Here is a 14,007-nt window from a genome sequence, read left to right on the forward strand (position 1 = left end):
CTCCCCCTCTCTCTCCTCTCATCCTCTCCTTCTCCTGTGATTGTATTGCCAAGGTTCCCACCTGATCCTAAACACTGTCCTTAAGCTGTACTAGACTCAGGAGACCTGTGGAAAAGTGTCGCCACAAAAAGAAAAAGAAATAATTTGAAAACGATAGTGAACTAGTCCTGCAGAGTTTTACCTCCCTTCAACTCCTCTCCTCTCCCTCTCATCCTATCATTCTACCTTAAAAGGCTGACATGATTTAATCATGGAACAACAGTCCAAAGAGTTCTACAATAAGGCCTCTCTCTTCTCTTTATCTCCTCCCTCTCTCTCTATACTGGGAGATGAATCAGCTTCAGGCTTTAAGGGGGGATGAAGGAGGGAAGGACGTGGGGATAGAAAGGGGATAGGTGAGGAAAGGGAGGGGAGACTAAGTGTTTTAACATATGTTTGAATATAAAGTATATCAGCATTTGAATGCGTTTACTGTCTGTCTGTCTGTCTGTCTGTCTGTCTGTCTGTCTGTCTGTCTGTCTGTCTGTCTGTCTGTCTGTCTGTCTGTCTGTCTGTCTGTCTGTCTGTCTGTCTGTCTGTCTGTCTGTCTGTCTGTCTGTCTGTCTGTCTGTCTGTCTGTCTGTCTGTCTGTCTGTCTGTCTGTCTGTCTGTCTGTCTGTCTGTCTGTCTGTCTGTCTGTCTGTCTGTCTGTCTTGTCTTGTCTGTCGCCTTACCTTGATGCCCTTGCCCAGGCTCTCCAGTGAGTTGATGTCCAGTCCTTCCTTACAAGCCTGTAGACAGGAGATTACCTTCTGGCTCTCTATCTTCCCTGGCCTGATGGTCAGCCCTGACAGACTGCCCCGGAAGTACTGAGTGAACCGCGGCATCGTCACCTCACCACCTACACACAGAAGACACAGTTCATGAAGAATAACTACATACAGTTCCACTATTATAATGTAGAACGGAAGGAAATCCTTTCAGAAACCTCAATAGCCAATGACTAAAAAGTCAGTAAGTGACAAAAGCACACAGTAATCTCATTGTTAATGGCCTTCGAACACTTCAGGTCTCCCAGCATGCACTTTAATCAGACAGGTCCTGAGTCAGCCCCCCCTCTCTGCCACTACTAATGTACAGTTACTGTACTGTCTGTGACATTATTAGGCAGATGGGCTGGTGACATGCCACTGATCCCAGGTCATTTCTCAGACCAGGAGGTTTGTGTGTTTCACTGTGAGCCTGTTGGCAGCACCACGCCAAGCACAATTGTAATTGCCTTCAGGAGATGGTTAAGAGAGAGAGAGAGGGTTTAAACTGCAGCCTGCCACTTGCCTGGTCTCTCATGTCTGGGTAGACAGGCACTTCCCTTCAGCATGCAGTGTACAGGCTGCATGATAAAACGCAGAGAAAAACACGCACGCAAAAGCACACTTTCTCTAAGAGAATGAGGGCTGGAAAGAACAACATCACCATTAGAGAGAGGGCAGAAAGGACAGCAAATGCTGTTTCTCCACAAGACCGTGTGAACTCTGCCTTAGTGCAAACGGTCAATCTGCTGGCCTGAACAACAATCCACTGACTCTATAGACACACTGAACTTTCTCTATCAAACTTCTTTCTATTTTTCTTCCCTTTTTTCATGTCAATTTCTTTCCTTCTAAAATGCCAATTCCATCACACGGTTTCCCATCCCGTCATCACTAGCTCAGAGAGGCTATGCGTTATGCAAATGAGCACTTATAAAAAGCTAATGTAAAATGAACAAATCACGTAGCAAATTCCTTCACAGCCAGGGAGAATAATCATTCCTCATCTGCGATTACCACAGAAAGCCTGAGACAGACTCCTCTAGAAGTTTGAAGGAACATTCGCTAGAGCTTGTCAGTGGAGTTGGTCGCTAGCAGCTAGTGTCTTTGAAAAGGCAATGGTCAGAGCTAATAGCGTTGTGTAAAGATAACAGGGTGGTTACTGAGGGCTTAGTTCCCTTCAGAGAGGCCTAATGGTCGCTGACTTCCATCTCTATTCAAGGTCTTCTAATCGCTTCATCAGGGCTACACAACTCCATCTGCCATTCAACTCCATCTGCCATTCACCTCCATCTGCCATTCAACTCCATCTGCCATTCACCTCCATCTGTCATTCAACTCCATCTGCCATTCAACTCCATCTGTCATTCAACTCCATTTGCCATTCACCTCCATCTGTCATTCAACTCCATCTGCCATTCAACTTCATCTGCCATTCAACTCCATCTGCCATTCACCTCCATCTGTCATTCAACTCCATCTGCCATTCAACTTCATCTGCCATTCAACTCCATCTGCCATTCACCTCCATCTGTCATTCAACTCCATCTGTCATTCAACTTCATCTGCCATTCAACTTCATCTGCCATTCACCTCCATCTGTCATTCAACTCCATCTGCCATTCAACTTCATCTGCCATTCACCTCCATCTGTCATTCAACTCCATCTGCCATTCAACTCCATCTGCCATTCAACTCCATCTGCCATTCAACTCCATCTGCCATTCAACTTCATCTGCCATTCAACTCCATCTGTCATTCAACTTCATCTGCCATTCACCTCCATCTGCCATTCAACTCCATCTGTCATTCAACTTCATCTGCCATTCACCTCCATCTGCCATTCAACAAAAGAGAAGAAAAACAGCAGTTGTGGAAAGGAGAAGTAATGTCCCTCTCCTCTCCTCTCCCCTCCTCTCCCCTCCTCTCCTCCACTCTTCTCCTCCTGTCCTGCCACCCTGTTGAAAATGACCTGATCTATCTCGACACATCATTTAGGGCTACCCATCATTACACACATTCATACAGTCATTTAGCAACAGTAACAGTAGGCTCTACTGTAGGAGAAGTGACCTTTTATCTATTCTTTAACTGGGCTTTGCTGAAGACAGCTTGATTGTATCTCCAGTTTTCAACTTCATTGTGCATCGAAGATAGATTAAAAGCTTCTGGCAGTCAGGTTCATTCACTTTCAAAAATACACATCATGCACACAGAACTTCAACGTAAGACTGGAGAGAGCAAAGCTGACACCACTTGTCCAGTCGGCTTAACTGATCAGCTGTCAGGTCAGATCCCCCAAACATTTCCCCACATCGAACCAGTCAACAGTGGCACACAACAGGGGCAAGACATTGGTTGCAGATCGTCATTGTCATCATTTTCCAGCCAGGTCACCCGTCATACAAGTCAGTATTCGACATCCATCCATGTCTGAAGACGTTTGAAGATGACGTTGAAACCGGCCACTAGGGGCAACAGTGAAAGCTGTTAGCTTCAAGTTGGTTTCGGTTTTGCTAGGGTGTCGTGGACGGGGATGGTGGATGGGCGTAAGTATCGGATTATAAGGGTTGCATGTTCAAATCCAGCGATAGAATGTTGTTTTGTATATGTTTGTTTAAAGCCTATCCCAAACCTTAAGCCTAACCTTAACCATTCAGAGTTAATGCCTAAACGTAACCTCTTTCAGCTAGGGGGCACTATTTTTATGTTTGGAAAAATAACATTCCTAAAGTAAACAGCCTATTTCTCAGGCCCAAATTCTAGAATATGCATAGAATTGACAGATTAGGATAGAAAACACTCTAAAGTTTCCAAAACTGTCAAAATATTGTCTGTGAGTGTAACATAACTGATATTGCAGGCGAAAACCTGAGGAAAATCAAACCAGGAAGTGGCTTCTATTTTGAAAGCTCCATGTTCCATAGCCTGCCTTTACTCCATTTAAAGGGATATCAACCAGATTCATTTTCCTATCGCTTCCTCAAGGTGTCAACAGTCTTTAGACATAGTTTCAGGCTTTTATTTTGAAAATGAGCGAGAAAGATAACATGGCGTCAGTGGATAGCTGGGTGTTCGCATGAGTTTTGCTTGCGCAACAGAATGGGGCAGCCATTGTTTCTCCCTCTCCTACTGAAAAAGAGACAGTGCCGGTTGATATATTATCGATTATATATTTTTAAAACAACCTGAGGATTTATTATAAAAAACGTTTGACATGTTTCTGTGGACATTACGGATACTATTTGGAATTTTTGTCTGCGATGTCGTGACCGCCTGTGGATTTATGAACATAACATGCCAAACAAATGGAGGTATTTTGGATATAAAAATAAACTTTATGGAACAAAAGGAACATTTATTGTGTAACTGGGAGTCTCGTGAGTGAAAACATCCGAAGATCATCAAAGTTAAGAGATTCATTTTATTGCTTTTCTGATTTTTGTGACCAAGCTACTTTGATGCTAGGTGTTCATAATGTTTTGTCTAGTGATCAATAAACTCACACAAACACTTGGATTGCTTTCGCTATAAAGCATATTTTCAAAATCTGACATGACAGGCGGATTAACAACATGCTACGGTGTGTTTTTCTATATTGCACTTGTGATTTCATGAATATAAACATTTTTAGTAATTTTTATTTTATTTGGCGCTTTGCAATTCAGTGGTTGTTGATGAAAATGATCCCACTAAAGGGATCCGTGCGTCAAGAAGTTAAGTTTAAAAACTTGAGAAACATGAAAGTCTAATTCTGACGTGAATTAGACGTTCATGTTGATCTATAATATTTTTTGATAGATCATAATTTATCATCAGCATCATCATCATTGTCATCATCATCACCTTGCCAGCAGGCACCCAAAGTAAGCTGCACGTCAATCTGAGATGGGTGGATCGGCCAATCATCTGTCACCAGGTAAGGGTCGTAGGTCACTCCGTCCACGTAGAGTGTCACCACAGGAAACTCCACGTTAATGACGTAATAGTGCCACTCCTTATCACAGATCTGCACCGGAAAAAGACAGAGAGAGTGAGTGAAAGAGAGAGAGAGAGCGAGTGAAAAAGACAGAGAGTGTGAGTGAAAGCGAGAGAGAGAGAGAGAGAGAGAGTGAAAAATACAGAGAGAGTGAGTGAAAGAGAGTGAGTGAAAGAGAGAGAGAGAGTGAGAGAAAAAGACAGAAACAGAGAGAGAGAGTGAGCATAGCCTTGCTATTGAGAAAGGCTGCCATAGGCAGACCTGGCTCTCAAGAGAATGTGCACACTGCCCACAGAATGAGGTGTAAACTGAGCTGCACTTCCTAACCTCCTGCCAAATGTATGACCATATTAGAGAAACCTATTTCCCTCAGATTACACAGACCCACAAAGAATTTGAAAACAAATCCAATTTTTATAAACTCCCATATCTGTTGGGGGAATATCACAGTGTGCCATCAGAGCAGCAATATGTGTGACCTGTTGCCAGGTCAACCAGTGAAGAACAAACACCATTGTAAATACATTGATTTTTCCCTTTTGTAGTTGAATTATTTGCACATCATTTTAACGATGTACATAGCCATAATATGACATTTTAAATGTGTTTATTCCTTTGAAAGTAATTGTAGAACTCTTTGGACTGTTGTTCCATGATTAAATCCTGTCAGCCTTTTAAGGTAGAATGATAGGATGAGAGGGAGAGGAGAGGAGTTGAAGGGAGGTAAAACTGCAGGACTAGTTCACTTTATCTTCATTCATTTTTGATTGATTATTTCAATTTTGTTCATTATGTATTTCACTTGCTTTGGCAATGTAAACATATGTTTATCATGCTAATAAAGCCATTTGAATTGAGAAAGAGAGAGAGAGAGAGAGAGAAAGGGTAGAGATGAGAAGGGGGTGTTAGATAAACATAATCACAAGAAGTTCCATCAGCTCTTTCTTTAGGAGAGCATAGTTCGTTTTGTGAGGCAGATACAGTATAAACGCTTCTGCTGGGTCTGTCTATCAGTCTGTGCCACTGGTTGTGGTTTAGAGAGAGCTTATGCAGGTTTATAGCCCCCATGCAGGCTGTCTGTCTGAGGGGGACTGAAAGCTCTGAGATGGGATAAACACACCTCTAATGTTGCCCATGCTAGGACAGCAGATGGGTAAGCCGTCATCTCACTTAGGGCATGACGAGCACTGCTCACAGCAGGGGTAGTCCTGCACTGTATGGAGTAACTCTGAAACTCTCTAGAGGGTAGTCCTGCTCTGTTTGGAGTAACTCTGACACTTTGGGTAGTCCTGCTCTGTATGGAGTAACTCTGAAACTCTCTAGAGGGTAGTCCTGCTCTGTATGGATTAACTCTGACACTCTGGGTAGTCCTGCTCTGTATGGAGTAACTCTGACACTCTGGGTAGTCCTGCTCTGTATGGAGTAACTCTGACACTCTGCGTAGTCCTGCTCTGTATGGAGTAACTCTGACACTCTGGGTAGTCCTGCTCTTTATGGAGTAACTCTGACACTCTCTAGTGGTAGTTCTGCTCTGTTTGGAGTAACTCTGACACCCAGGGTAGGCCTGCACTGTTTGGAGTAACTCTGACACTCTCTAGGGGGTAGTCCTGCTCTGTTTGGAGTAACTCTGACACTCTCTAGTGGTAGTCCTGCTCTGTTTGGAGTAACTCTAACACTCTCTAGTGGTAGTCCTGCTCTGTTTGGAGTAACTCTAACACTCTCTAGTGGTAGTCCTGCTCTGTTTGGAGTAACTCTGACACCCAGGGTAGGCCTGCTCTGTTTGGAGTAACTCTAACACTCTCTAGGGGGTAGTCCTGCTCTGTTTGGAGTAACTGACACTCGGGGTAGTCCTGCTCTGTTTGGAGTAACTCTGACACTCGGGGTAGTCCTGCTCTGTTTGGAGTAACTCTGACACTCGGGGTAGTCCTGCTCTGTTTGGAGTAACTCTGACACTCGGGGTAGTCCTGCTCTGTTTGGAGTAACTCTGACACTCTCTAGGGGTAGTCCTGCTCTGTTTGGAGTAACTCTGACACTCTCTAGGGGTAGTCCTGCTCTGTTTGAAGTAACTCTGACACTCTCTAGGGGTAGTCCTGCTCTGTATGGAGTAACCATGACACTCTCTAGGGGTAGTCTGCTCTGTATGGAGTAACCATGACACTCTCTAGTGGTAGTTCTGCTCTGTTTGGAGTAACTCTGACACTCTCTAGGGGTAGTCCTGCTCTGTTTGAAGTAACTCTGACACTCTCTAGGGGTAGTCCTGCTCTGTATGGAGTAACCATGACACTCTCTAGGGGTAGTCTGCTCTGTATGGAGTAACCATGACACTCTCTAGTGGTAGTTCTGCTCTGTATGGAGTAACCATGACACTCTCTATGGGTAGTCCTGCTCTGTATGGAGTAACCCTGACACTCTCTAGGGGGTAGTCCTGCTCTGTATGGAGTAACTCTGACACTCGGGGTAGTCCTGCTCTGTTTGGAGTAACTCTGACACTCGGGGTAGTCCTGCTCTGTTTGGAGTAACTCTGACACTCTCTAGGGGTAGTCCTGCTCTGTTTGGAGTAACTGACACTCGGGGTAGTCCTGCTCTGTTTGGAGTAACTCTGACACTCTCTAGGGGTAGTCCTGCTCTGGATGGAGTAACCCTGACACTCTCTAGGGGTAGTCCTGCTCTGTTTGGAGTAATTCTGACACTCTCTTGGGGTAGGGGTTAGTTCTGCTCTGTATGGAGTAACTCTGGCACTCTTTTGGGGTAGTCCTTCTCTGTATGGAGTAACTCTGACACTCTGGGTAGTCCTGCTCTGTATGGAGTAACTCTGACACTCTGGGTAGTCCTGCTCTGTATGGAGTAACTCTGACACTCTGGGTAGTCCTGCTCTGTATGGAGTAACTCTGACACTCTGGGTAGTCCTGCTCTGTATGGAGTAACTCTGACAATCTCTAGAGGGTAGTCCTGCTCTGTTTGGAGTAACTTTGAAACTCTCTAGGGGGTAGTCCTGCTCTGTTTGGAGTAACTCTGACACTCTCTAGGGGGTAGTCCTGCTCTGTTTGGAGTAATTCTGACAATCTCTAGGGTGTAGTCCTGCTCTGTATGGAGTAACTCTGACAATCTCTAGAGGGTAGTCCTGCTCTGTCTGGAGTAACTTTGAAACTCTCTAGGGGGTAGTCCTGCTCTGTTTGGAGTAACTCTGACACTCTCTAGGGGGTAGTCCTGCTCTGTTTGGAGTAACTCTGACACTCTCTAGGGGTAGTCCTGCTCTGTATGGAGTAACCCTGACACTCTCTAGGGGTAGTCCTGCTCTGTTTGGAGTAATTCTGACACTCTCTTGGGGTAGGGGTTAGTCCTGCTCTGTATGGAGTAACTCTGGCACTCTTTTGGGGTAGTCCTTCTCTGTATGGAGTAACTCTGACACTCTCTATGGTTAGTCCTGCTCTGTATGGAGTAACCCTGACACTCTCTAGTGGGTAGTCCTGCTCTGTATGGACTAGCCCTGACACTCTCTAGGGGGTAGTCCTGCTCTGTATGGACTAGCCCTGACACTCTCTAGGGGGTAGTCCTGCTCTGTATGGAGTAACCCTGACACTCTCTAGGGGGTAGTCCTGCTCTGTATGCAGTAACCCTGACACTCTCTAGGGGGTAGTCCTGCTCTGTATGGAGTAACCCTGACACTCTCTAGGGGGTAGTCCTGCTCTGTATGGAGTAACCCTGACACTCTCTAGGGGGTAGTCCTGCTCTGTATGGAGTAACCCTGACACTCTCTAGGGGGTAGTCCTGCTCTGTATGGAGTAACCCTGACACTCTCTAGGGGGTAGTCCTGCTCTGTATGGAGTAACCCTGACACTCTCTTGGGGGTAGTCCTGCTCTTGCTTTCTCCTCCTTGTCTCACTCAGCATAATGTTTAGTTTGACTCTCTCACCTCTCTTAAAACAGTAAACATTACACCCAGAAAAGTTCCAAAAGACATTACAAATGTTATATTATGTATATATACACTGTTGTAATGATGTACAAAAGGGAAAATAATTTATCATAAATATAGGATGTATTTACAATGGTGTTTGTTCTTCACTGGTTGCCCTTTTCTTGTGGCAACAGGTCACAAATATTGCTGCTGTGATGGCACACTGTGGTATTTAACACAGTAGATATGGGAGTTTATCAAAATTGGATTGGTTTTGGAATTCTTTGTGGATCTGTGTAATATGAGAGAAATATGTGTCTCTAATATGGTCATACATTTGGCAGGAGGTTAGGAAGTGCAGCTCAGTTTCCACCTATTTTTGTGGGCAGTGAGCACATAGCATGTCTTCTCTTGAGAGCCATGTCTGCCTACGGCGGCCTTTCTCAATAGCAAGGCTATGCTCACTGAGTCTGTACATAGTCAAAGATTTCCTTAAGTTTGGGTCAGTCACAGTGGTCAGGTATTCTGCAACTGTGTACTCTCTCTTTAGGGCCAAATAGCCTTCAAGTTTGTCCGTTTTTTGGTAAATTCTTTCCAATGTGTCACGTAATTATATTTTTGTTTTCTCATGATTTGTTTGGGTCTAATTTTGTTGCTGTCCTGGGGCTCTGTGGGGTGTGTTTGTGAGCCCCAGGACCAGCTTGCTTCGGGGGCACTTCTCCAGGTTCATCTCTCTGTAGGTGATGGCTTTCTTATTGAATGTTTGGGAGTTGCTTCATTTTCGGTAGTTGTCGAATTTAACGGCTCTTTTCTGGATTTTGATAATCGGCCTAATTCTGCTCTGCATGCATTATAGGGTGTTTTCCGTTGTACACTGAGGATAGTTTTGCAGAATTCTGCATGCAGAGTCTCAATTTGGTGTTTGTCCCATTTTGTGAATTCTTGGTTGGTGAGCGGACCCCAGACCTCACAACCAGAAAGGGCAATTGGTTCTATAACTGATTCAATTATTTTAAGTGAGATCCTTATTTCCCCCAGTGTATTTATCCCTGTGTTTCCTGTCTCTCTGTGCCAGTTTGTCTTGTATGTTAAGTCCAGTGTGTTTTCCCCGTACTCCTTTTCTCTTTTGCTAGTCTTCCTGGTTCTGAACCCTGCCTGACTCTGGACTACTTTCCCGCCTGCCTGATCATCCTGCCTGCCCTGACCTTGAATCTGCCTGCCCTTCAGTACCTATTGGACTCTGAACTGGGTTTGACCTTTTGCCTGTACACGCCCATTCTCTTGCCTACCCCTTTTTGGATAAATAAACATTGTAAGACTCCAACCATCTGCCTCCTGTGCCTGCATGTGGGTCTCGCCTTGTGCCTTGATAAATTGGTATGTCGAATTGTGTGTTCCTTATTGCCTTGTCTCTAAGCTTGTTCACAGCTTTATGGAAGTTACCTGTGGTGCTGATGTTCAGGCCGAGTTAGATATAATATTTTGTGTGCTCTAGGGCAAGTGTCTAGATGGAATTTGCATTTGTGGTCCTGGCAACTGGACCTTTTGGAACTGAGATTTACTGTCAGGGCCCAGGTCTGATAGAATCTTTGCAGAATATCTAGGTGCTGCTGTAGGCCCTTCTTGGTTGGTAACAGAGGCACCACATCATCAGCAAGCCTTTGACATTTGACTTCAGATTCTAGTAGGGTGAGGTGGGTGCTGCAGACAATTCTAGTGCCCTCACCAATTTGTTCATATATATATATTTACCAGGCAAGTCAGTTAAGAACATTTTCTTATTTTCAATGACGGCCTGGGAACTGCCTGTTCAGGGGCAGAACGACAGATTTGTACCTTGTCAGCTCGGGGGTTTGAACTCGCAACCTTCCGGTTACTAGTCCAACGCTCTAACCACTAGGCTACGCTGCCGCCCCATATGTTGAAGAGGCTGGGGCTTAAGCTGCATCCCTGTCTCACCTACCGGCCAGATGAAAATACATGTTTAATTATTTATTTTTTAATTAGGGTGTTCAGGGTGAATACCTGGTCTGCCGTATGGTAATTTGGTAAAAAGCCAATTTGACAATGCTCAGGACATTGTTTTCGCTCAGGAAATGTATGAGTCTGAGGTTAATGATAATGCAGAGGATTTTCCCAATTTTTTTTTGATGCATATCCCACTGTAGTTATTGGGGTCACATTAGTCTCCACTTTTGTGGATTCTGGTGATCAGTCTTTGGATCCAAATATTGGGGAAGATGCCAGAGCTGAGGATGATGTTAAAGAGTTTAAGTATAGCCATTTGAATTTGTTGTCTGTATATTTGATCATTTCATTTGGGATACCATCAACACCACAGGCCTTTTTGGGTTGGACTGTTTGTATTTTTCCTGTAGTTCTTTCAATGTAATTGGAGAATCCAGTGGGTTCAGAAATTCTATTTTTTTCACCTTTATTTAACCAGGTAGACCAGGTGAGAACAAGTTCTCATTTAAAACTGTGACCTGGCAAAGGTAAAGCAAAGCAGTGCGACACAAACAACACAGAGTTACACATAGGACAAACAAAAGTACAGTCAATAACACAATAGAATAGTCTATATACAGTGTGTGCAAACGATGTGAGATTAGGGAGGTAAGTCAATAAATAGGCCATAGTGGCAAAATAAATGACAATTTAGCAATTAAACACTGAAAATGAATGTGCATGTATAGATACTGGGGTGTAAAGAAGCAAAAAAAAAACAATATAGGGATGAGGAATTTGGGTGGGCTATTTACAGATGGGCTATGTACAGGTGCAATGACCTGTGAGCTGCTCTGACAGCTGATGCTTAAAGTTAGTGAGGAAGATATGAGTCTCCAGCTTCAGTGATTTTTGCAATTCGCTCCAGTCATTGGCAGCAGAGAACTAGAAGGAAAAGCAGCCAAAGGAGGAATTGGCTTTGGGGGTGACCAGGGAAATATACCTGCAGGAGTGCGTGCTACAGGTGGGTGCTGCTATGGTGACCAGTGAATTGAGATAAGGCGGGGCTTTACCAAAGACTTTAGCAAAGACTTTAGCAAAGACTTATAGATGACCTGGAGATGCAAAGACTTTAGCAAAGACTTATAGATGACCTGGGTTTGGCGACGAGTATGAACTGAGGGCCAGCCAACGAGAGCATACAGGTCGCAGTGGTGGGTAGTATATGGGACTTTGGTGACAAAACAGATGGCACTGTGACTGCATCTAATTTGCTGAGTAGAGTGTTGGAGGCTATTTTGTAAATGACATCGCCAAAGTCAAGGATCGGTAGGATGGTCAGTTTTATGAGGGTATGTTTAGCAGCATGAGTGATGGATGATTTGTTGTGAAAAAGGAAGCTGATTCTAGATTTAATTTTGGATTGGAGAACCTTAATGTGAGTCTGGAAGGAGAGTTTACAGAAGAATACAATATGGTGTCGTCTGCATAGAGGTGGATCAGAGAATCACCATCAACAAGAGGGACATCATCATACAGCGAAAAGAGTCGAGAATTGAAACCTGTGGCGCCCCCATAGAGACTGCCAGAGGTCCGGACAACAGACCCTCCGATTTGATACACTGAACTCTGTCTGAGAAGTAGTTGGTGAACCATGTGAGGCAGTCTTTTGAGAAACCAAGGCTGTTGAGTCTGCCGATAAGAATGTGGTGATTGACAGAGTCGAAAGCCTTGGCCAGGTCGATGAATATGGCTGCAGAGTATTGTTTCTTATCGATGGCGGATATGATGTCGTTTAGGACCTTGAGCGTGATTGAGGTGCACCCATGACCAGCTCAGAAACCAGACTGCATAGCGGAGAAGTGGTCTGTAATCTGTTTGTTAACTTGGCTTTCAAAGACCTTAGAAATGCAGGGTAGGCTAGTTATAGGTCTGTAACAGTTTGGGTCTAGAGTGTCTCCCCCTTTGAAAAGGGGGATGACCACGGCAGATTTCCAATCATTGGGGATCTCAGACGATACGAAAGAGAGGTTGAACAGGCTAGTAATTGGGATTGCAACAATTGCGGCAGATCATTTTAGAAAGAGAGGGTCCAGATTGTCTAGCCCGGTTGATTTGTAGGGGTCCAGATTTTGCAGCTCTTTCAGAGCATCAGCTTTCTGGATTTTGGTGAAGGAGAAATGGGGGAGGCTTGGGCAAGTTGCTGTGGGGGGTACAGAGCTGTTGCCCGGGGTAGGGGTAGCCAGGTGGAAAGCATGGCCAGCCGTAGAAAAATGCTTATTGAAATTCTCAATTATTATGGATTTATCGGTGGTGACAGTGTTTCCTAGACTCAGTGCAGTGGGAAGCTGGGAGGAGGTGCTCTTATTCTCCATGGACTTTACAATGTCTCAGAACCTTTTGGAGTTTGTGCTACAGGATGCAAATTTCTGTTTGAAAAAGCTGGCCTTTGCTTTCCTAACTGCCTGTGTTTATTGGTTTCTAACTTCCCTGACAAGTTACATATCGTGGAGGCTATTCGATACTAATGCAGAACGCCACAGGATGTTTTTGTGCTGGTCAAGGACAGTCAGGTCTGGAGTGAACCAAGAGCTATATCTGTTCCTGGTTCTAACTTTTTTGAATGGGGCATGTTTATTTAAGATCGTGAGGAAAGCACTTTTAAAGAATAACCAGGCATCCTCTACTGATGGAATGAGGCCAATATCCTTCCAGGATACCCGGGCCAGGTCGATTAGAAAGGCCTGCACGTTGAAGTGTTTGAGGGAGCTTTTGTGAAGAACCTTGTGAAGACTTACAGAAAACGTTTGATCTCTGTCATTGCCAACAAAGGGTATATAACAAAGTATTGAGATAAACTTTTGTTATTGACCAAATACTTATTTTCCACCATAATTTGCAAATAAATTCAATAAAAATCCTACAATGTGATTTTCTGGATTTTTTTTCTCATTTTGTCTGTCATAGTTGAAGTGTACCTATGATGAAAATTACAGGCCTCTCATCTTTTTAAGTGGGAGACTAAATACTTTTTTTTGACTAAATACTTTTTTGCCCCACTGTAACTCTGGGTAAATCTGTGCAAAGCATTTATTAATATCCTGTGCATCTGTTACTATTTGACCATTCCTGTCATTAATTTTATGAATAGCTCTAGATGCCTGTAAATGCCTTAGCTGTCTTGATAATGATTTAGGTGGTTTGTCACAATAATCCCTATATGTTGGGTGAGTCAGTCTCCAAATATCGACAATGTTAAGGTTTTTCATCAATAGACAGACACTGGCATTTGATTGTTGTAGTGACCTTGATAGATGTTTATCTAAAAGAGAAGCGTACAGCGTACAGTTAAAGTCCCCTTATAAACAAGAACACTTCTATCCAAGATATTTGGT

At 44.0% G+C, this 14,007-nt stretch overlaps 1 protein-coding gene across 1 annotated transcript in view; it reads right to left on the reverse strand.

The window, feature by feature from the left end:
- Positions 1–14,007, reverse strand: part of LOC124018156 (calsyntenin-2-like) — a 156,097-nt gene that overhangs the window by 39,663 nt on the left and 102,427 nt on the right. The window contains exons 7-8 of the mRNA XM_046333424.1: positions 4,635–4,797; positions 714–880 (exon numbers count right to left, since the gene is read on the reverse strand). Of these exons, the coding sequence (XP_046189380.1) occupies positions 714–880; positions 4,635–4,797 (330 nt within the window). The remainder of the gene's footprint in view (positions 1–713; positions 881–4,634; positions 4,798–14,007) is intronic.

Source organism: Oncorhynchus gorbuscha, unplaced genomic scaffold (genome assembly GCF_021184085.1).
Source record: "Oncorhynchus gorbuscha isolate QuinsamMale2020 ecotype Even-year unplaced genomic scaffold, OgorEven_v1.0 Un_scaffold_40:::fragment_4:::debris, whole genome shotgun sequence".
In the NCBI taxonomy this organism is placed as follows: Eukaryota; Metazoa; Chordata; class Actinopteri; order Salmoniformes; family Salmonidae; genus Oncorhynchus; species Oncorhynchus gorbuscha.